Source organism: Trachypithecus francoisi, unplaced genomic scaffold (genome assembly GCF_009764315.1).
Source record: "Trachypithecus francoisi isolate TF-2019V2 unplaced genomic scaffold, Tfra_2.0 Lachesis_group0, whole genome shotgun sequence".
Taxonomy (NCBI): Eukaryota; Metazoa; Chordata; class Mammalia; order Primates; family Cercopithecidae; genus Trachypithecus; species Trachypithecus francoisi.
Window position 1 is genome coordinate 44,934,747 of NW_022681453.1, and position 25,184 is coordinate 44,959,930.

Below are 25,184 nucleotides of genomic sequence, written 5' to 3' on the forward strand. Positions count from 1 at the left end.
CTCTGGGAATGGGAAGCCAGTGGTCAGGCTGACCTTTTTTTTTTTGTTTTTTTTTTTTTGGAGACAAGTCTGTCTCCACTACCTCCGCCCCGGGTTCAAACAATTCTCCTGCCTCAGCCTCCTGGGTACCTGGGACTGCAGGTGCATGCTGCCATGTCCCGCTAATTTTTGGATAGCCCGAATTTTTTGTTACCTATCACATGCTAAGACTTAAGTACAAGGTCAGGATGTACTTCTCCAAGTGACAGGGCTCCCTGGCTCCTGTCTAGGAAGCCTCTCTCATGGTACACCCCCATAGCTCTTAGTTGCTGCCATCAAACAATTTAACCAAAATCTAATAAACACTTGATATTGGACAAAAATTGGAATGCTGATATCCAAGTAGGAAGTAAGAAGGTTTTTTTAAGAGTTTATAGTGTAGAATCCATTTACAGTCCAAGTTAAAATTTCTCCTTGGGAAAGGTAAAATAATATTTATAGAAATTGACAAATAAGTGGAGAGCAAGTGACTTGTTTTTTAGGTCTCCTAGGAATAATGAACTCAACAAGTTGATCTTTGGATGAATCACTTTAGTATCTGCAATGGCAATGGAATATACATGTTTCTGTTGCCATTCAGGGCTTCCTCAGCAGAAACCTCACATTTCTTTCTGCAAAAAAAAAAAAAAAAAATCCCTGATGACACCACTGATTCCACATTTTCCTACATGCTGCAGTGCACCCTGAGGATGATTTACCTGAAGATTTGGCCTTTTCTGGATAGTCCCGTTTTTGCCCTTGAACAATATTTATATCACTTATTAATCCCAAGAAGCACAAATTGCCCTTAAGAAATGTCTTTAGAGATTATTGACTACAAAGGTTTTGACACTGTCCTCCCTGCAGAACAAAAGATGAGAAAATTAACATTTGCCAAAAGGCAAACCTCAAGACTATGAGAAGCAGGGCAGCCTAGGATTGTTCTGGCTATTGTATGACCACCCAAGAGGTCACTTCTGCCTCCAGTTGGGCTGTGTAGCTTACTAGGCAGTGAGGCTCACTCACTGTCAGTCTAATAACTTGTGTCAAGTTGATGAAACATTCTCTGGCATAAAATACAGTGTGATGTGGCAGTGTTTGGAATAAATTTCACATATTTTTTACTTTAGGTCTCCTTTTTGTTTTTTCCATTGATTTACAAGCATTTAAGCTGCTACTGAATGGGCACAGAAGTCCTGACTCAGTCTTCAAGAAAATATGTCTGGTTACATCATCCAACACTGAGAGGAAAGCTGAAAAAAAAATCCAGTTTAAAAGTTCAAGCTGGGATTGGTGGCACACACCTCTAATCCTAGCTACTCAGAAGGCTAAAGCAGGAGAATTGCATGAGCCCAGGGGTTTAAGGTCACAGTGAGCTATGATCAAGCCACTGCACTCCAGCCTAGGCAAGAGAGTGAGACCCTGTCTCAAAAATTATAAAATAATAACGTAAAAATAAAAATTCAAACCATCCTATTTTTGTTGATGTGCCCTCATATCATCAATAATAAAATTAAAGTCCCTCACACCATGTATTTTGTACTTAACATCTTCTACACACTTTAAATATATTATGTCATTTTTTTCTCTGAGGCAGGTACTATTGTTAGCTAGCTTATTTTGAAAGTGAAGAAAACCGAGGTAGAAAGATACTAAATAATCTGCCCTAAATCAATAGCTAGTGCAGGCATGGCCAAGTTAGCATTTGAATACAGATAGTCTGACTCTAAACTTGCATTTTTGATCATTTTGTTCCATCACTAAGCCTTTTAAGGAATTCATTAGTGGGTTATTTAATCTATTTTGCATGCTACCTACATCACCTTCCTTTCAGGAACACCAAAGGCCACTTGCCTTTTACTAGTTAAGTAATCTGGCAACTCAATGTATCCTATGCAATTCCATAACTCTCTTCTGTTTCTCTCATCTACTTTTAAATGTAGGTAATATGCCAGCTTAGTAAGAAGTAAGTTTGAGTCTAGCCCACATCTAGCACTTGTATTTTTATTTTGGTCGTAAGTGTCACTGTTCTTACCACCGTTTGTCGGGCAAATGAGTCCATTATAGAAAATCAAATCCAATCTGACATGTATGTTATCATAGACCAATTACCTAATTGATATTTCATATTTGTGTACTTGTTTAATTTATGAAATGCTTACCTCTCTGAAAACTTAAGTGCTGGGCTGTTAGGAAAAAACATGCATTATGTGCTCCTTACTATTATCCTATTTTTTCATAAAAAAATGCTTCTCAGTGAATTCATTATATTCCCAGAAAAACAAGAAACAACTCACTTTCTCTCTACTTACATATAAATTTTTATAAGAATTCTTTTACACCCCCAAAAGTGAGGAATTTTAACTTGGACTGTAAATGGATTTGACACCAGGAACTCTTAAAATAACTTCTTACTTCCTACTTGGATATTAGCATTCCAAATGTATGACCAATTCTAAGATTTAGCTATTGCCTCTTTTACAGTGTTTGACAATAGCATTGTGCTTGATTAGGTTATGTCGTGTTGTGTTACTGAGTTATGCTAGGAAACATAATAATATCATGAACACCATGACTGAGTATATAGCATCCAGAAAATGATGGTGGAAAATGAAACTGGTTTCAGTAGAGACATTTCTCTGTGCCAATTAATAAAAGCATGGGAAAATTAATTCGTATAGAACCAAAACAATTCCACTCAAGAAATAGGAAATAGCAACATGAACAATTTTAGTATTATTCATAACTGGTCCTCTTCAAAGAAGAGAAGTATGGAGAGATACAAATTTAGAATAACCTCACTATAATGTCTTGAGATTCTTAAGAGTATTTTAATACTGAAAGTTGCGTATATTATATCTCGGAGTTCTGTGAGACTTATGTAGAATTAGGGATTTGTTTTCTTGGTGTCTTTTACCAATTCTCTTTCGTTGGGAAGAGAATCAACATTTCCTTGCCCAGCAAAATGTTTGGCTGTAGGCCAAAACAAAATACGTATCTTCAACATGGGAACCACATCACGAAGGTGACCAAGTGCCCCAAAATCTTGTTTACTCCAGAATAAGCTTTCAGTGCAGAAACTTCTTCAGAACGATTCTCGAAGGGGGGAAATAGTATTTGGTTGGCGGAAAGCAGAAAACAGGGTAAAATAAATCATGGAGTTTAAAATGAGATCTAATGTCATTGAAGTGACCAATAATTGAAATTGCTTCTGAGGTGTGGAAAGAGAGAAAAGGTCTGTCTCGGTGACTTCTAGATAGAGAGGCAATATGGTCTGGTGGTTAAGTGGATGCCCTCTAGAGCCACAATATTTATTTCTTTACTTTGTCTTTGTTTGTTTGTTTGTTTGTTTGTTTTTTGCTTTTTGAGACAAAGTCTGGCTCTGACACCCAGGCTAGAGTGTGGAGTGCGGTGGTGTGATCTTGGCTCACTGCAACCTCTGCCTCCTGAGTAGCTGGGACCACAGGTACATGCCACCACATTAGTCTAATTTTTATATTTTTAGTAGAGACAGGGTTTCACCATGTTGCCTGGGCTGTTGTCTAACTCCTGGTCTCATGTGATCTGCCCACCTTGGCGTCCCAAATTGCTGGGATTACAGGCTGGAGCCATGGCACCTTGTCTAGAGCCACAGCATTTGGAATTAAATTTTATTTCCTTTACTTATTACCTGTGTGAACTCATACAGATCAATCAATTTCTGTGTGAGAGAGTGGGAGCAGAGAGAGCTGAACTTCTTGGCAGATGAAAGCGGAGGGACATTTTTCCCTCTGCTCCTGAAAGAGCAACTTGTAGTAGGGAAGTTATAGAAGAGAGACAGCAGACACAAGCAAGTAAGAGGAGTAACTAAAGGACCTTTAGGAACCACATATCTAATATTTGAAGATGTTCAAGCTGTGTATGAATATATCAGTAAGGCTGACATAGGCTCAAAATTTGGTAGTGGTGGTGCATCACACCTCTGTGTATGTGCTGCAGGGGTGCATACCTCTCTGTGTTGGTCAAAATAAGGGACTACGTTCTATGTTCACATGCAGATACAGGGAGAGATGTAAGAGTGGAGATAAATCAAGAAATATAAAGAGATGTACAAATAAGGATTCAGAGGATTCAGATAATTAGAAACAGAGCCACTTCTAGAAACTACAAATTCTTGGGGGGAAAGAAAGCACCTTTACCTCTCCTCTAGAAATTTGTACAACTCTTTGGAAAAGTGCTAGGCTTTTAATTGTTTGTTTGAACATGAAGTATTAGTTTATGTTAATTTTATAAATTATAAGTGGCAAAGAGGCCCCCAAGTAACATCTGGAGAGCAGGACAGCACAGTGTTTGAGTGTGAGCACTGGAACCAGAGTGATGGTTTGGATGTATCCCCACCCAAATCCCACCTTAAATTGTAGTTGCCATAATCCCATGTGTCATGGGAGGGACACTGTGGGAGGTCATTGAATCATGGGGGCAGATTTTACCCATGCTATTCTCCTGATAGTGAATACGTCTCACAAGATCTGATGGTTTTATAAAGGGCAGTTCCCCTGCACAGTGTCTTGCCTGCCGCCATGTAAGACGTGCCTTTGTTCCTCCTTCACCTTCCACCATGATTATAAGGCCTCCTGAGCCATGTGGAACTGTGAGTTCATTAAAACTCTTTTTCTTTATGAATTATCCAGTATCAAGTATTTCTTCATAGCAGTATGAAAATGGACTAATACACAGACTCTCTTTTTCAACCTTATCTGGATTCATAGAAACTGGGTCAACTTTGGTCAATGGCCAATCATCTGTGAACCTCAATTTCCTCCTTTACTAACTGAACTTGACAATAGTACAGGTGATTGTGAGGATTACAGGTGATTCTGAGGATTCAATGAGTGTACTTATCAGAGCATCTGACATATAATAGCTATTCTCCATATATGAAAAAAATGAAAGAACAAAGAAAAAATTTAAAACATTATAATGAAATAATTCATACAGAGTAAATGGGGAAAAATATCATTACTCAGATTTTTAACAACTGAGCTGAGTGTACTATGTCCTTCTCTAAGCATGCACATTTTTCTGGTGAATATTTTCCCTATCTCCAGCTTTTCAAGTGCTGTCTTCTTGGTCTTGATCAATGGGCCCTGGGTACCCATAGCCTTCCTCAAAGCTTATGAGACTTGGCAAACCACTGGCCTCCTTCTGTGTCAGGGGTTGGCACTGCCAAGCACATCCACTGATTGTGATCCTCAGGTCTTGGCAGCAGATGTGCAGTTTTCTTGCTTTAATTAGGCTGAGATTCATTCCTACATGTGGCGGCTGCAAAGATATATTCTCTTTACAATTAGATGTTACAATACTTGTATTGCCTAAACCTTAATTTTAAGTACATTTTGGTGGCCCTTGTCCCTCCTTTGCACCTTAGTTGCTTCAAGAGACAGCATATGGCCCAGTAATTCTTTAAAGCTCATTTTATGGGCCATTCTCAGGCACTTCCTGCTGGCCTCTGGAACACAGCCTTGTTTGTGACTGCATTTTTGCTTATGCTCCTGCCAAATGCTTCCTCCAAAACCAGCAATAAAACCACAGGACCTGATAAGCCATGGCCATCAGAATGGTTTAATGAGAGCAACCTCAACAATTGAGGTCGTTAATAGCAACCATCACTGCAGGATTTGTATCCCGTGTGCAAGGGCAGGCTGAGCAGGTCACCTTTGTGGTCTATGAGAATATCTCCAAATATTATAGAATTTGAGACCATCTCAGAGAACGATCTCATTCTAAGCAATTTTCTTTTAAGCAAAAATGGATAAGACAAAAATAGAAACTGGTGGTTCTCTCTGGCCTCTCCTTGTAGAAGAATAAATCTAGAGTTCTTAAAGGTCTTACAGAGCAAAAAAGTATTCATTGGATGCTTGTATGACTACCTAATTCAGTCACCCTTGCCTCAGAAAATGATCTGAATTAAATCTTGTTTCCAGCTAGCAGAAGGGTATTTGAAATACAGATTGGATCTGTACAATAGACCTTGTTCAAAGCATATTCACATAAGATGACACATAGTTTAAATAAGGCAGAATTATATCTTGTCTATGATCTATGTGCTATTAAACGGTTTTAAAATGTGAATTATTAATTAAAACCTGTGAACTAGTAACATTTTGGAATGACTGTTTTGATAGCTAACAGGACTTGTGTGACTTTTGAGAGGCGTTGATTTCCTTTCATGTCAGCTAATAGAAATCCCATTGTAATCATAAAAGGCACAGAGAAATTATGTCACAAGCGGATGCTGTTTAAGTGGAAGTGAATACAGAATATATTAAAGTATCAGTGTTCTTATCAACAGTGTGTTATAATGACTTCTGATTAACACTGAAAAGATGATTGATGTTCCTAGGACTGTGGAGCACTGACAATGTGACATTGAGAGAATTCAATCCAAAGCTTGTTAATTTCATAGACGCATTCAATTTCTCATTACTCCTTTGTGACAGTGTTTGTTTTTGTGACCATTACAATGTAGTCACAATTTAATGGGACCTTTCAAAAATAATAGTAAGAAAAAAACCCTTAAAATTGTCACCTATGATGATTATTACTAGAAACAGAAACCATAATTTCAATATATTAATTTTTCATTTTAAAATAAAGTTTATTAGGCTGATTTTTATTCAGGAGTCACATTTAAACTGATACAAACCAAAGTCATAAAGGACTCCCAAGTCAAGGCAATAGTTCACATCAACAGTGCCAACATATGTAGGCTGATTTAGTTTTTCCATGGCCAAAGAAGAAAGGAAGCACATTTGATGTAAATTCCTCTATGAGAAACATGGTAGGCATGCCAGGTTCTAAATTGGTATAAAGCTAATGACGACTGATTGAGAGCAGGTGGAGAAAGGGAAGCAGGTGTAGTTGAGGATCAGTAGAGTTTATCTTAGTCAAATACTTTTGTTATTAAAAGTATAGAAAAAGACTTTCTCAATTTACATATCAGATCTGCTGAATCTATCTTATTGAACTCATACTTTACATGGATTGAAAAGCAATGCTTACAAAAAGAACACTGATATGGGAAGTAATGTAGTTAGCGGAGATAAACCATGAATGTTTCAAATAAAATCATCTACCTCCAAAAATTTTTTTGGAACTAGAATGTGATATTTAGCTTGTATTTTTAGATTAGTCTATCTGAACTTTGTATCAGTCGGAGGAAAATGTATGGTTGGCCCTAACCACTTGGAATGTCATAATTGTGGTAATTACCACTACCAAGTAGTTATAATTACCAAGTAATGGTAATTACCAATACTCCAGGCTTTAGTCTAGATACTTTAAATTCATTATTTTATTTAATCCCCATAACAACCCTGCTAAAAATAAGTGTGTTTATTGCATCTTTTATCTTCCCAAATGACCACCCAACGCTCTCCCATCAGTTTGATTGAAAAATTTCAAACCACCACCAAAAACTTTCTCATCTAACCCAGCAAAAACTCTGCAGTCCATCTTATATAAGCACATATAAGTTTTGTTTTAATTTCTCTTTCCTTACAAAGGCCAATCCTTCCATGTGGGTTCTGATGATCACCCTTCAGGCTTTACAAGGATCTTATTTTATCTGTTTCCTGAATAATCAGTCTCTTTCTTTACTTGATCATTTATTTCAGCATAGTGGCCTCACCCTCCAAACCTTTTGGTATTCTTCCTAAATCTCACCACTTATTCATAGCCAACTCTAAAGAGTTCTCATGACTGTGATCTCCATGTCCTTATCTGCTATCTACTATCCACTTCTCAATTAATATTGGCTTCTTCCCCAGACTCTACTGAAGCTTTTCTTGGCAAGATCACATATGACCAACATTGTTTTATCTTTAATGTTCATGTATTATTCCACCTCTAGCTTTTTACACAAACACTCTCTCTCTCTCATCTCTGTGAGTTTTCTACCTCTAAATATGGAAGTTTTCAAGCTTAGCTCCTAGACAACTGTCCACCAATTTGCTCATGCCAAAAGTTTAAGAGTCACCCCAGCAGGTTTACATTCATACTTATGACTTCAAATATGGTGTATATGCTGATAAATCTAATTCTTAGCCCTAAGCTTGTTTTCCTGCAACTAGACGGTCCCATCTGGGGGTGATGGGAGACAGTGACAGATCATCAGGCATTAGATTATCACAAGGAGTGTGCAACCTAGATCCCTCACATGCACAGTTGACAATAGGATTTGTGTTCCTGTGAGAATCTAATGCCACTGCCGATCTAACAGGAGGCAGAGCTCAGGAGGTAATGTGAGTGAAGGGGAGTGGATGTAAATAAAATGAAGCTTTGTTTGCTTGCCTGCCACTCACCTCCTGCTGTGTGGTTTAGGGGTTGGAGATCTCTGTTTTATAGTATTTGTAATATTGTCACTTAGATAGTTCATGGATAAAACAAATTTAATAGATCCAAAATGAAATTCTTGAATTCCTCTAAATAATACCAATAATTTGTTCCAATTAGACAACAGTAAGGTTGTTAAAAAAAATAAACAAACTAAAAAAACTACAATATGTAATCTTTAGAAGACTTTAAAAGATAAAGAGAGATGTAAGTAAAGATGGGTAATCTCTACTTTCACATCTCCCAGCCATTTCTCTAAGATAACCAATGTGCATTTTTTTAGAAGTCCATTCTGTAACTTTATGCCAATTTAGTAAAAAACTTATATTAGTTTTTTACTGTTTTTCTTACATAATAGGATAATGATGTATCAATATTTAGTGACTTTTTAAAGAACATGACATTAAGAATGTTCCAAGTCAGACCATTTAGATTTGATGTATTCTTTCTAATTTTCAATGACATGACATTCTATGCATATTCCAGGTATGATTCAATGATGTGCACTGCTGTATTATTAAATTATTTCCAATGCATTTTATTTGTATTTTAAATTCAAGCCAAATGTGTTATACATACATAACCCACGATATCCTGCTTACTACTGCGCTTTCATTATGAAACTTTACCCATTATGCACTAATAACACTGACTTCTATTCAATACCACAAAACTTCCCTACATTTATTTTATCCAGAAATTTAGTACTGTTTTTTTCATTCTGGAAGCAATGCTTTCCCTGTACCTTACCATCATTGCATGGCTCTCTCTCATCTGTCAGATCAGTGCTCTCTTCTTTTCTTTTACAGGGTACCTTAGGGTAAAAAGTTAAACTGATGGGACAGAGACCCCAAAACAAATGCCTCAAAACAAGATAGAAGTTTACTTATATGTAATAGAATGATCTGAAGTGGATGTTCCAGATTAGCTATGTTTCTGCTTCAGGTCCGCTCAAATACCCAGGTGAATGGTGGCTCTTTTGTGTTCAACAAGTGGCTTTCAACACCTCCCAAATCATTGGCAATTTGGCAATTTAGGTGGGTGTGGTGGTAGGTGGATCAGGAACATCAAAATTTGTGGAGATTTCCTCTCAAACATAGTAAGTGAAAGTTTCATTCATCATTTTTTCTTGCCATATTTAGCTGCAAAGAAGCCTGGGAAATATGATCTCTGGTTAGACAAGCATGTTTGATCAACAAATCTACTATTATGAGAGAAGGGAGAATAGATCTTGGTAGACAATTTCAGTCTACACTCAAGGACACTAACCACAATTTGTAAATGATGTATTTCTTTTTAAAACAATATTCTGGTCTCCCTATTAGATAGTAAACACAATAAGGGTAAAATATCTGCCTGTTTTATTGTTTTATTCACAAATAAACCTTCTCCCTTTAATACTACTTTTGTCTTTCAGTACGTCCTTTTTTTTTTTTTTTTTTGAGACCGGTTTTAGCTCTGTCGCTCAGGCTGGAGTACAGTGGCACAATCTCGGCTCATTGCAACCTCCGCCTCCTGAGTTCAAGCAATTCTCATGCCTCAGCCTCCTGACACAGCTGGGATCACAGGCATGTGCCACCAAGCCTGGCTAATTTTTGCAATTTTAGTAGAGATGGGGTTTTGTCATATTGGTCAAGCTGGCTCAAACTCCTGGCCACAAGCAATTTGCTTGCTTCTGCCTCCCGAAGTGCTGGGATTACAGGAATGAGCCACCACACCCGGACTAGGAGGTTAATGCATCAAATAACTAATTGAATGAATGAAAGAATTTTACAGGTAAAGAAACTGAGGTTCAAAGAAGTTAAACAATTTAGGAGAATGGGTGACCATTCTTCAGGAAGGTGGAAAGATTTATGCCTCAGATGGCTTAACAGGGTAGCTAGTAAGCACTCTTTCAACTCTGAATTTCTGTGATTCTGTTATGTAGGAAATCACCACATTCCAAATAAGATCATGAGCCTGCTTTGTAAAGGAATAAATCAAGAGAAAATTGAAAATATACTTTCTGTCTCATTGGTTCTGTCACACAGAACGCTTTCCCTCACACCATTACATCCTAAATTCACATAGATGCCAACCACACTTTAAAATGGCAACCATTAATCTAAGACTCTGGAAGACTGCAGCAAACTTGTGACATATCTTTTTAAAATCACACCTTCCTTGGACAGACAAAGTAAATATGTGTTGGGCTTAACAGATTTCCTGCTAGGCTACACTGTCTGGAATAATAAAAGCAAACAGATAGAGTATTGTCTTTATCACATACTGTGTTTAATTAAAAAGAAAGAAACACAAAATTTTGCAAGATAATTATAAGTGCAGTTAAATTGATTGTCAACTAACTTTTCTGGTCAGCAAAGTATGAGATTAATTCCCCTTCATAATAAAAATATTCTTGAGATTCTTCTTTAAAATATTTCTTCTGCAAAGTAACTAATTATAAATCTGCTTTTCTTTGTTTTCCAAGATATTGAAGACTTTGAAACTAAAACAAGAAGCACAGTATCTGTCCGAGAAGGTCAAGGTGTGGTGCTTCTCTGTGGCCCACCGCCACATTTTGGAGGTATGATGGGGTGATTGGGGTCACATCATTAATGCGGTCACTTGGAGAGTGATGTGAGCACATCAGGTCTTAGAGTCAATGATTACCTTTTATCAAATCAATGAAACTGTGAATCTCATCAATTGCATTTACTGCAAACAAATAGTTCTATATCCAAATATTTTCTTTTTAAAATATTTGTTCAAGCAGCCACGCAGCAAATATGTCTTTAAAGAGATACAGCATGGCATTGTACATAGTGTGAGTGCCAGGGCTTTGTAGAGAAACTAACCGCAGCTGTAATTTGGTGCTGTGACAGGCAAACTTCATGACAATGGGGCAATTTGTGTAACCCACTTTGAGGCTTGATTTTCTCATGTATAAAATAGAGACATTAACTGTTTTTTTGTTTGTCTGTTTGTTTATTTAGTTTTGCTGTAAATGTTAAAGGAGCTAATAAGTGTAAATTGAGTAGTGTAATAACTAGTACTTTAGTAAGTAAAGAAAGTTAAGATTGTTACTACATTTTTATTTTGGGGCTCTATGGAGAAGCAAATTCCAACCAACACCCCTCTTGGCAATGTCACATTAATTATTGGAAGGATAGACCCCATTAACTGGAAGCAAATTCTGTATACGACCAAATCAGAATGTCTCCTGGCAACAGAAAATCAAGCAATAAATGCCAGTCTCTACTTTGGAAGACTCGGGATTGGTCAGTGGATTGGCCCCTTGTCAGGGATTGAAACTACTTACTGATTCTCATCCCCTTAGGAATGAATTTTCTCAAATTTCACATGATTTGGTAAATTTTGTCATGATTCTCAACTCACAGTGAACATGAAGGAGGTAGTGTGAAAACATCCATGGGGTCGTTTGTTACAAACCAATATCACACTGATTATATTATAGAAAGCGTAATAACAGCAAGGACTTACACTGCACAGACCCAAGGACTTTAACATGTATTAGATTCTTAAATTTTCACAAAAACTTTTAAGAGATATATGAGTACAATTATTGTTTTACAGGCTCAGTACACTATAGAGAGGTAGAAAGACGTTAATTAACTGGTTTAAGGTCACACAGCTGACAGGCAATGAAGCCAGTATTCAAATCCAGGAAGTCTGGCTTCCAGACCCTCAGCTCTTAACTATCACTCCCCTTGTTATAGTTGATTTCCACTCTGGAATGGGAGAACTTTTAAAATGCATAGGACAGGTGTTTAAAAATAAAATTTAAGCAATTTACTTTTAATGTTAAGCCAAATATTATTTATGAGCCTTGAAAAACTTGAAAGCATTTTTCTATTATTATTTTTACACACCCTTGTGAATTGCTATGACCAAAAGAAAAGAAAACTAATTCAAAGTTAACAGTATCTTATTCAGTATTATTACAGAGTATTACAGCATTATATTCACCTGAAATGATGGGGAAGAGTTGCAATGCTTTTAATGCTATATTGAGATAAAATAATATTGTTTCAGAACACACAACAATTGCTCAGGTTCTTTTGGTACTTATTTTTTAACAGTATAGAAAATTGTTTTCCAGCACCATAATACAAGATGACAAAATATGCAAAATCATATCAGTTTGTCTTGTCAGTCTATGTCATTTTATGCTCTTATGATATTATTCAAATATTCTTTACACTATTGAAGATTGTTTTCAACTTTGCTTAATCGGGAATAAAAGAAATGTAAAATATTTGTAAATGAATCAGTTCCATATGTAAAAATTTTTTTTAAATTAAAAGGCAGCCAGACAGGAGACGCTTGTCCTTGTTACCTTGTCACCTATCAACATTAAAGGATATGTTGATCTTTTAAAGCATGCGAGGCCCTCATTATAGTAGTGCCCCTGGGATCAATGCCATAAAATTAAGTCACAGATATCCAAAAACTGCCTTAAATTAAGACCTTTGTAATTGAATAATCTTACTGCATGGGAGTCATGGCAAATTGTCTAATACCAATTTTTTTTTTTTTCTTTTTTTTTGAGATGGTGTCTTGCTCTACCTCCCAGGCTGGAGTGCAGTGGCTCGATCTTGGCTCACTGCAAACTCTGCCTCCCAGGTTCAGGCAATTCTCCTACCTCAGCCTCCCGAGTAGCTGGGATTACAGTTGTACACTGCCATAGCCAGCTAATTTTTGTATTTTCGGTAGAGACGGGGTTTTGCCATGTTGGCCAGGCTGGTCTCAAATTCCTAACCTCAGGTGATCTGCCCACCGCGGCCTCCCAAAGTGCTGGGATTATAGGCATGAGCCACCATGCCTGGTCCCAGATTTAATTTATGTTACAAGTAGCATGTCATCATAATTCCAGGTATATTTGTTGGCTGAATCCTGTTTCTTGCCGTTAAGGTCCCTGTTTCCTTGACGACTGGCTGTTAAGGTACACTCTCAACTTGTAGAGGCAGATGAATTTTTGGCCATGAGTATTTGTCCATTGTCAAAGCCAGGAACAGAGAATCTCTCTCACATTAAGTCTCTCGAACACTTCAAATCTCTTTAGTCAGGAAGAGCCTCATCTCTTGTAAGGACTCACCTGATATAGACCATGCCCACAAAAGCTGAAGTCAGTTTCTTTAAATCAACCTGTGCCATCTAATCTTATCTAATCATGGGTGTGATCTCTCATCCTATTACAAGTCACACTCACACTCAAATGAAGAGAATTATACAAAGGCATGGGTCGTTGAAGGTCATCTTGGAATTTTGCCCTACAATATGCTTCTCAAATATTATTTCATCTCTTTCCAATCTCCCTAAAGGCTCTATATTTCCGACCACACATGGCTCTCACAGAGCAATGTCCTAGAAATATATTAATGGGGGCAGATGGAGTTAACAGAGCACTGTAAAGTAAATGTTGGCATAGCCAAATTATTTTTTAAAATCTCATGTGTAAATATTAAAAAAGCTTCTCATAAAGAAAAGTGCCACAGAATCCCCAGAGATAGAAGGTCATAATGGCTGATTTTTTTAAAATGTTATTTAATTATTTTTTTGAGACGGAATCTCCTTCTGTTGCCTAAGCTGGAGTGCAGTGGCCCGATCTCTGCTCACCACTACCTCCGCTTCCCAGGTTCAAGCGATTCTCCTGCCTCAGCTTCCCAAGTAGCCGGAACTACAAAGCGCGTGCCACCATGAACAACTATTTTTTTTGTATCTTTAGTAGAGATGGGGTTTCACTTCTGACCTCATGATCTGCCTGCCTCGGCCTCCCAAAGTGCTGGGATTACAGGCATAAGCCACCGAGCCCAGCCAAGACTGAAATTTTTACATCAAATTTTTGATAATTTAATTCTGTTGTCTTTTTCAACATAAACAGTCAGCAAGAATGAGTCTCACAGGGAGTTCTGCAACAAGGGAGAAATCACGTTAAGCTTGATATTATCAGAATATTCTGAATTATTTATGCTTTCTTTTTAGTGTATTCACATAAATTATAGAAAACTTTTTTTTTGACAAGGCAGGTCTATCAAATATATTTTAGTGTGATATATGTTTGTGTGTATATATATATATATACACACACACACACACACGTGTATAACTTTATAGGACAGTAAGAAAAAGTATCAATGTAGCTACATTTTATAAATTTACCCAGCAAAGAATGGCTCCACAAAACAGAAAAGTGTCTAGTTGGTTTTTCCATGTAAATGATTGGCCACAACCCCATGAAATAGAGTAATCAACATAAACCAAATAAACAGGTACTTTTATAGAGCTGTCCTTTCTTCTGCATACACAAACGGAGACCTGACTCCAGCATAGGCCTTCTGTGAATGCTTTCTACCCAGTTTTGAAGCTTAAACGCAAAAGTGCTCTAGAAAGGAAGGGTTTTACCCAGAAAGGTTATTTTAGCAGAGAAGGCATCATAGTGAAAAAGAAAAAGAACCTAGGCAATAATGCCAGCACACAGTTCAAGACACTCTATTTTATCATTTCAAAATGTGGAAGCAGAATAGGCACCATTCTCTGTAATCTGAGTGGAGGAGTATATTTCTCTTTTAATCCTATTCCCTAATCAGCGATGGGTTTTGTGATTGTAACTGAATCTCTGTCCTGCGGACTAGACTCAGCCCTTGTTCCCATCTTTCCAAAAAATCTTATCTGTAAAATATTTCCGAGAAATGTAGGTTTCACGAAGTTTTGTAAGGACAGCACAGAGAGAACTTCAAGGCACATCTGATTACAAAACTTCATTGAGATTCCTATTAGACATCTCCTTCGTTCCTCCTAAATGCTCTCTCACTGGTAGGCTGACTTCCTACATCTTCCCAACAATCTCCAACAATTCCCTTGATTATCTATTATAATTCTTCTCCATTTGGACACCTATCTCAGAAAAATTCATTACTCCTTTAGCTTCTCAGTGCTTGGCAGAACGAAATTTAGTAGTTGGCCAAACAAAAATATTTTATTTCTTTCACTATGTCCCTGTAGGGTTCCAAGGTCATCCCTTGGTTCATGCAACAGAAAGAGACAACACAAAACTCTTTTATTTTATTTTTTCTTTTTTTTGAGAGGGAGTCACGCCCTGTTACCCAGTCTGGAGTGCAGTGGTACCATCTTGGCTCACTGCAACCTCCGCCTCCCGGGTTCAAGTGATTCTCCTGCCTCAGCCTCCTGTGTAGCTGGGACTATAGGTGCATGCCACCACACCTGGCTAATTTTTTATGTTGTTTTTAGTAGAGACGGAGTGGATCTCCAACTCCTGACCTCATGTGATCCACCTGCCTCGGCCTCCCAAAGTGCTGGGATTACGGGTGTGAGCCACTGCGCCCAGCCCACAAAACTTATTTTATATTTATCTTATTTATTTATGGGGCATAGGATGTCACTGTGCCTTTGGTTGAACTTTGAGCTGTATGCAGAGAAGTCTTTCCACCATGGATTCTCACTCACCTCAAAAGTGAGCTTTTGTTAAGTTTCAGTCACTCGTCACAAAAAGTCTGCACAAACTATTTGCAACAGAGCTGAAGGCAGAATTTCCTTTAAATTTTGGAATAGACATAACACCCTTGAAACCAAAACTGAAGGAGGAATATGAAAACAAGCAGTCAATAAACTTTCATGGGCCCAGTGAGTTAGTCCAGCCTCATAGGAAATTTTATTTAAAAATGACAGAATGAAGCAACCATACGTGTTGTCTACAATAATTAAAACCTCCTTCACTATGTAGTAATAGTTTCACTTTATCCAAAGTAAAGAGCACTCTTTCCCTTTATTCGATAGATATGAAACTCTCGGCTGGGTGCAGTGGCTCACACCTGTAATCCCAGCACTTTGGGAGGCCGAGGCGGGAAGATCACTTGAGGTCAGGAGTTCGAGACCAGCCTGGCCAACATGGTGAAACCCCATCTCTCCTAAAAATACAAAAATTGGCCAGGTGTGGTGGCGTGTGCCTGTAATCCCAAGCACTCGGGAGGCTGAGGCAGGAGAATCACTTGACCCCAGGAGGTGGAGGTTGCAGTGAGCCAAGATCACGCCATTGCGCTCCAGCCTGGGGGACAAGAGTGGGACTTCGTCTCAAAAAACAAACAAACAAACAAAAAAGAAACTCTAAATCCTGAGCTCATAAAATTATAAGTTTAAAATTTGATTTAGAGGAAATGTTCCATTCCCTCCTCAGATCCAACTTTCAGGTTGGTAGAACAATTGAATTAATGCCAGAAGTTTGGATCATGTATGTCTGTAGCAGGAAGATAGCACTACTGTCTGAGCCCACTGTTTGTATTTGCATCAATAAAGACGTTGACAATTCCACTTAAATTAAGTCATTCCAAGCAAAGGCTCACAACTGTGTTATAGAATAAAGAGGAAAATTATGTAGAGAAAAAAGTGCTAAAATTTAATATCCCCTTCCTTCAGTTGGTGCGTTTGCTGTTTCTGGAGTAAATGAAAGTGCTTTTGTCTTAGTGGGTAGGTCAAATTGGCAGTGGATATGTTACTCTGACGCCCTTTGAATGTGTAAAAGGCAGACAGGCCCAACAGTCCCTGTTGGTATAATAATAATAGTAATGATAATAACCATATTATTGAACTTGTACACTGAGTATTCACTCAACAAATATTTATTGTGTAGTTACTAAGTGCCACTCGATTTTCTGTATTTTAGTGATAAAGTGGAGAGGAGAGACAAAGTTTTAGTTCCATGAATCTTATAATAAAGAAATGTAAAGCATGACAGGTGGTAATAAAAGCCAGAAGAAAAATAAAAGGGGATAGGAAATAGTAGCTGTAGCTATTGTATATTCTAAGGTAAAAGAAGGTTGCACTGCCATTTGAGCTGAGAACTAAAGAAGTGAGGGAGTGAGACATATTAAGTAAAGGTAGTTCAGGTGGAGGAAATAGCATGTGCAAAGAATCTGCGGGGAAACCATATCCAGCATGTTGGGAGAATGGCACTGAGGTCAGCATAGGTGAAGTAAAATGAGCAAACAGGAGAGTAAATGAGGACACACAGCCTTACTTTCAGACATTTTAGGTACTTTGCCTTTTCCTGTGAGTGAGATGAAAATTCACTGGGTTATATTCAGAACAGTGACATGCTTTCTCTGACTTTCATTTTTAAAAATTTACTCTGGATAGTAGACCACAGAGGGGCAAGAACATAGCAGTTAAAAAGTGATTGTGTTATTTCATGAGAGATAATGGTGACTTGGACCAGGTGGATTGCTGTAGACAGGTAGACAATTACCAATCTTCCATATGTATTTATAAGGTATAACTAAAATAATTTCCTGAAAGACTGAATGTGGGTTATAAGAGAAAGAGAAGGGTCAAAGATAACTCCAATAATTTGGGACAGACCAACTGGAACATGTAGTATCATTTATTGGGGTGGAGTTGATGAAGGGGGAGCAGGTTTAGGGATGGAGTAAATCAGGAATTTGTTTTAGGAGATGTTAATGTTCAGATACCAATCAGATACAAGGGTGAACATTTCTAGCAGGTAGCTGGATTACATGTTCAGCGCAAAAGATCTGGTTTGAAGAGCTAAATTTGGAACTCACCTTATATAAGTAATATTTAATACTACATAATTGGATAAGATAATGAATACTTACTATGTACTAGGCACTCAACTCAGCATTTGCAATACCTCAACTCATTTAACATTTTCAGGAAAGATATGTCAATTTTACAAATTGAGTATTGTGTTAACATTGTTAGTGTTAACTAACAACTATAGTTAACTGAACTAAACTAATAACATAACTTCACCAAGATCTTGTCTCTGGAATTCTAAAAATCCTATCTAAACACCAGTGCATTTATTCCACTGCCTAATTTTCTCTGGCATAATCTGGTCTAGAAGAGACACTTAAAAGTTGTTAAATAATACAAGGAGATAGCAAGAGTTCTTTACTCTACTGGAGACTATGTAAACAACACAGAGAGAGGTCGACTGATTTACCTAAAATTAGTGTACATTGTTAGGACCAGGAAGCTCATGGCTTTTCCCAATCTTCATAGCTGGCCAAAGTCAGCTCTCTAGGAAGTTTATTTCTTTAAGTCCCATGTTTGTACATTCCTTCCCTCCACTTTCAGACTCCATTCACTCTTAGAAAGACTGTTTTCCTTGCTTTCCAGCACATCAAACAGAACTCTCCTGTTGCAGCCTGTTACCATTTGTAGGAGCCAGGGTTTTCCAACACTGGTACACTTTGTGGCAGAAGGGCCAGATGTCGGGGAGATAGAGAGTAATTCTTTCTTTCTTTTTTTGTTATCATACTTTAAGTTCTGGGGCACATGTGGAGAAGGTGCAGGTTTGTTACATAGGTATACACGTGCCATGGTGGTTTGCTGCACCCATCAACCGGTCATCTACATTAGGTTTTTCTCCTAATGCTTTACCACCCCAGCCCCCCAACCCCCAACAGGCCCCAGTGTGTGATGCGCCCCTCCCTGTGTCCATGTGTTCTCATTGTTCAACTCCCACTTATGAGTGAGAACATGTGGTGTTTGGTTTTCTGTTCTTGTGTTAGTTTGCTGAAAATGATGGCTCCGAGCTTCATCCATGTCCCTGCAAAGGACATGAACTCATCCCTTTTTTATGACTGTATAGTATTCCATGGTGTATATGTGCCACATTTTAAAGAAAATGTGGCAATCTATCATTGATAGATAGATAGGCATAATATCCAGTCTATCACTGATGGCATTTGGGTTGGTTCCAAGTCTTTGCTATTACGATATTAACCTTAAAGGTAAACAGGCTAAACGTCCCAATTAAAAGACACAGACTGGCAAATTGGATAAAGAGTCAAGACTCATCTGTGTGCTGTATTCACCGTATATTTGTATCCTATGACTTGCTTGGTCTCCCTTAGAATTGGAGGTTTCCCAGCAATTCACTCAGAAACTGGCTATGAGATAAGAGTCTGATAGGACTGGTTTTGCAAAGTATAGGTCAAAAAGACCCCACCGATAAAATGAGATGTGGTAAAGAAGCCAGTCAAAACCCACCAAAACCAAGATAGTGATAAAAGCTATCTCTAATCATCCATACTGCTTATTATAAGCTAACTGTAATGCATTAACATGCTAAGAGACACTCCCACCAGTGCCATGACAGTTTACAAATGTCATGGCAACTTCCAGAAGCTACGCAATATGGTCTAAAAGTGGGAGCCTTCAGTCCTGGGAATTCTCCTCCCCTTTCCTAGGAATCTAATGAATATTCTGTCCCATGTTTAGCACATGAGCAAGGAATAACCACAAAAATTGCCAGCAAGCAGCCCTTTGGGCTTCTCTGCCTATGGAGTAGCCACTCTGATTCCTTTACTTTCTTAATAAACTTGCTTTCACTTAACACTGTTGACTCGCTCTTGAGAAGCCAAGAACTCATGTGGCCTCTCAGGCTGAACCCCAGTTTGGGGGTTTGCCTTGAGATAGCTGTGTTTTCATTCCTTCTCCAAGTAGTTTTGGCCAATGTACAACCAGTTCTATAGTTATTTGGAACTTAGCAATATTAGGAACACATGAGACCTTTATTTAACTGTCATTTGTAGGCCATAAAGACCACCATCTCCTTGATTCCAAGCAGTAGGTGTGTAAATCAGAAGGGATCCAATAAAATCCAGGTGATCAAGCAGTAATTGTGGAACGACTGGGAATTCAAATAAGAGTGGATTTTAAAGGTGTTAGGCACTTTTCTGGGTTACATCGTAAACTTCCTCGGCCCTAATATCAATGACTTCAGTCCAGAAAAGGAATTATTCTTCCTGGATTAGGTTTTTGCCACTGAGCTAGCATAACCATGATTTACCACCCAAAAGTCAGTCACATTTAACCCCGGAGCACTTTTGCAGTAAAGTACACACATTCTGGAATATTCCAAAGGGGGGATTTACCCGGTAAATCTGAACACTATACTTCAAGTTCTTTATTCTGCTCATTTATTTTCTGCCTCGGGAAACATGCTACCAGTTTTGAGATCTGTTCTACAGTGCCAATAGAAGTTCTCAGTGTCAATGTTTATCATGATGGTTCTCTTTCACATGAGATATTTTTCATCTAATAAAAATTACATGCTATATAATGGGTATAATTGAATATATCTTTCTTGTTTGTATTTTAAATATTACAGTACAAGACATAGGGCTGTAAAAGATGTCAAAACATAATCATGCTCTGGGGAAAATAGGATTTGTTGTATGCTTGAGAGAGCAGCAGATAGAGTCTTCAATTGCTTACTGCAGATCTGCTGTTTCTAATAATAATACAATTGTAGAGGATGGTGTCATTGTGAAACTACAAAAAATGCTTCAGGAAGGACCAATTATCATTCAACTCTAATGCTACTGCTGAATCATCACAGGAAAAATGCATCACAACCATTAATAACCGATAAATGTCATCCATGGTGGAGAAAATATTTAAAAATTCAATGGTTTCCACCTAAGTGGCTCATGAATTATACATTTAATTAAGAAAAGCCAAATGGGAAGGTTTTTAAACTTCCAATTTGGAAGGTTTTTTTTTCTTTCCCCATTAAAAGATATACAAATTAAGCACAGCAGTGGCTGATGCTGGAACAAAATAGATAAAAGCACCCAGTGCACGCTGCCTGTTCAGATGAATGGGAAGAGCCAGCCCATGGGGAGAAGGGAGCAGGGCAGGGTGAGAAATACTATGACAGCAAAGACTTGCAGCTTTACATCTTCACCAATTCAGAGGGCACAAAAGGGCGCCTTGATTGTACTCCCAGAGCTGCTGCTAAATCTATTCCCCTCTGCTTCTTCACTTGTAAAAATGAAGAATAGGACTGGCAGGTCTCACAAATTCCTGCCATCCCAGACATTTTATGAATTTATAAACTAAGAAATAGCCTTTTCTCCAGACTCCAACACACCACTCAAACGCAAATGTACAAGGTGGTCCACCATTCAAAATCCAGGTGTGATTATGCAGAGGAGACAGAAGTTTATCATTTTTATCAATGATTTCCAAAGTGTAGCTCGAGATCCCCCAGTGTCATTGTCACCTGGAAGCTTGTTAGCAACACAGATTTTCTGACCCCTCCTCAGACTTACTGAATCACAGAGTCTGAGGGTGGAGCCCAGCAGCTTGTGGTTTAGCAAGTCTTTCAAGGGGTTCTGATGCATGAAGTTTTAGAACCTCTGCTTCAGAGAGGACCATTTAAGAGGGAAAATTTACTTCTTCAAGTTTTTGTATCAGTTCTACTCCCTGATAATATCACCAATAAGTACTTTACAGTAATTGCAAATGACAGTTTAACTTATTAATCTATGACTTAAGAAATTGGATGCAGGACAGGTAATGTTAATGGAGGAGGGAATGGACAGTGAGGAACATATGTCTTAGAATGTGAGTAAGGTTGGTTACTTGTGGAGCTTGGGAGTTTTGAAGGAAGGTTAAAGGTGCGGAGGAAGAGTCAAGGAGAGGAAATGAACATAGAAAAAGAGGATCAATTTTAAAGACATTGAAAAGTAGAAAGCTATTGTTATGGGAAAGGGGTTCAGATCCAGACTCCAAGAGAGGGTTCTTGGATCTTGCACAAGAAAGAATGCAGGGCATTTTCATAGAGCAAAATGAAAGTAAGTTTATTAGGAAAGTAAAGGAATAAAAGAATGGCTACTCCATAGACATAGCAGCCCCGAGGGCTGCTGGTTTTCCATTTGTATGGTTATTTCTTGATTATATGCTAAATAATCATTATATGCCTCCCTTTTTTAGACCATATACGGTAACTTTCTGATGCTACCATGGCATTTATAAATTGTTATGGCACTAATGGGAGTGTAGCAGTGAGGACAACCAGAGGTCACTCTCATTGCTATCTTGGTGTTGGTGGGTTTCAGCCGGCTTCTTTACTGAAACTGTTTTATCAATAAGGTCTTTATGATCTGTATCTTGTACTGACCTCCTATCCCATCCTGTAACTTAAAATGCCTTAACTTCCTGCAATGCAGCCCAGTAGGTTTCAGACTCATTTACACAGTCCCTATTCAAGATGGAGTTGCTCTGGTTCAAACGCCTCTGACACTATTTTTAGGGAAAGAGCAAAGATTTGGCATGTGAAGAATCTAGGTTCAAGCCCTACTCCTCCCACACATTATGAATACAATTTTGGGAAATTACCTTTGTACTGTTAGTTCTTGTACCCTTTCTGTGTAACGGGCTTATTAGCAATTTTTTTTTTTTTTTTTTTTGCCTCATAAAGCAATTGCTGGTATGATGAAATGAAGGTTTTTTTCTGAATTTATTATTAAACTTTATGTAATCTTCCCTATTTCTGGACTAGATTCTTCCAGCAGCTTCTAAATATCCCACTATTAAAGAAGGACACACCACATGTAGGAATAGATTGGAAAGTTTTAGCAGCTAAGGTAAAAATGAATTCACCAAGGGAGAGAGGAAAATTACAGTCTCAGGTCCCAAGATTACAGGTTGAAGAATACAAAGATTTCTTGGGCACTAGCGGCAACCTGTAATTTTTGTTAAGTGAAAGGGGTGACATTGGATTTCACAGAGCTAAAGCGTATTTCTCTCCACAAATAGGCATTGAATAAGGATCCGTAAGCTGAGACATGGCCCTGGGAATTTGCTCAAGATTGTCTTTATTTCACAAAAAGGTTCAAAAGATGAGGAGTCAATGACAACAGGGGAATCTGAACTACATTTTTTCCCTCCTCTTTATATTGAAGAAAAATTTACTATCTAGATGATTCTGGTTTCAAACAAAAACCCTTTGAGCATCTCTTTTGTGGAGACAGCAACAGGCTTAGAAGTGAAGCAGCAAAGAATGTCAGTAAAGAAACTTTGAAGCGAGAGACCACATGGAATGATGAAAGACTCCAATAGGGACTTGCAAAAGAAAATAAAGACTCAATACATGAGAACAGCACAAGAATCTCAAAGCATTTTTCAAAAATTAAAAGCAAATTCCGTTTATGCATACTTGATCCAAAAGCATAGACTCGTAGGGAGATCAAAGGAATGTTGAGGGTGGAGTAAACCATTCATAGAAGCTTAGGTTTAATCCCCATCCATTGTCAAAATAATCTTTTTTTGCAACATCCCAAGTAGTATTCATCCACACTCTGCTTGATCATGTCTAATGATAAAGAGCTCACAACCTAGTAAATCATCTACTGCTATCCTTCTAAAATGTAGACTGCTCTTTATTATATTAAGTCCAACAGCATTCTGTCACCTCCAACAGTCCCGAGTCCTACTTTTGCCTTCTGGACATTGATAGAGAGGGTTTTATTTAACTTTTTATGCACGTGGCAACCCTTCAATGTAAAAAGACAGTTGTAATAGGCTTCCAAAATCTTTTTTTTCCTGAGCCAAAATCAAAGTTTTATCACTTTCTTTTGTGACTGGCCTTTGCTACATTTTGTTTTTTATCTCTTGATAAACTTGAGATTTTTAATTCCTCTTTCAATAATGGGTGCTCTGAACAAAATATTTCAGTCAATTGCATGCGTCATTTGGAGGGTGTTGAAAACACAGATTCCATGATACCTGGCTCAGACAGAATAAATAAAACTAAATTGCTAAGAATTGAGTTAGCTATTTGTATTTTAGCAAGCTTCTTTAGTGATTCTAATGTGAATCAGGTTTGGGAATCAATGCCTGCATAAAACATAAAACATCAATTTGAATAGTTCAGAGTAAGAATAAGAAATGTTATCCACCCTGTTTTTACAAGTTGCAGCTCATCCTAGTGTTTAGCCTTTCTGACACTATTCTTATCCTGTTGATTCTTTCTTCCATTTACACAAAAAAATGCATAGTAATTTAAAATTATAATATGACAGAAACACATTACAAAGAGAGGGAAAGCCTTTTGTATTTCCCTCCACTCACTCTGAGAAAACCACTGTATACATCTTCAGGTTTTTAAATGTAAGAATTTGCATAACCATCACACACACACACACACACACACACACACACACACAAGTTCCCACACTCATAATATGCTTTTTACATAACAATACTACTTAGGTTTTTTTCCCATCTGAAACTACTTTTATGGTTTAATGACACTTTTTGCATTTTCTCTCTTCATGCACAAGTAGCATTTCTGTGTTCTCGTTGTTCCTGGTCAAATCTTTACTTCGTGTCTTCTTCACTCCTGGGAATGATATCAGGGTTGTGTCTGCAGAGATAAATTTCTTTTTACTGCCATCATTTATAAATTGTTGTGAGAAATTAATTACTTTGTTCCTCCCCACTATTAACAGTTTAACTTTTTCCTTGTTTCTCTTTCCTTCCTTCCACCTTTCCTTTCTCCCTTTTTTCTTTCTCCTTTTTTCCTTTATTTCTTCCTTCCTAAAATCTCATTCCTTAAGTATGTGGTTCATGCTTCACACAATATTTTTCTTGATGGAAGCGATGACAAAATGACAATATTCTCTCATTCCCATTTTCAAGAGTTTGTCTCTATAGACCAGATTTAAGTCCAAAATAGCTGTCAGTTTGTTTTGTCACCTTTTACTTTTGGGAATTTAAATTTAGTAAGGTTAGTGAAGAATGTTTCAGGTGGTCTGTTCCCAGCTGAGGAAACCTACTAGAACATATCAGAAATAATTAGCTTCTTTTGTCTCTGCCATGTCTTGCTTCTGTGCCAGTTTTTAATGGAAGTACAGTTGGCAAATAGCAGCTCAGCTCTTTGTTTGGACAAGAGGCTCCAAGAAGCATAAACTACTACTCCCCTGTGAGTTACAATTCCAAAGTGTATGAGGGTCCAT

General features: G+C 37.8%; 1 protein-coding gene across 2 annotated transcripts in view; it reads left to right on the forward strand.

The window, feature by feature from the left end:
- Positions 1-25,184, forward strand: part of CNTN6 (contactin 6) — a 303,559-nt gene that overhangs the window by 173,550 nt on the left and 104,825 nt on the right. For both annotated transcript variants that reach the window (XM_033210480.1, XM_033210479.1), the window contains exon 5: positions 10,862-10,957. In XM_033210480.1, coding sequence (XP_033066371.1) covers positions 10,862-10,957 — 96 coding nt within the window. The remainder of the gene's footprint in view (positions 1-10,861; positions 10,958-25,184) is intronic.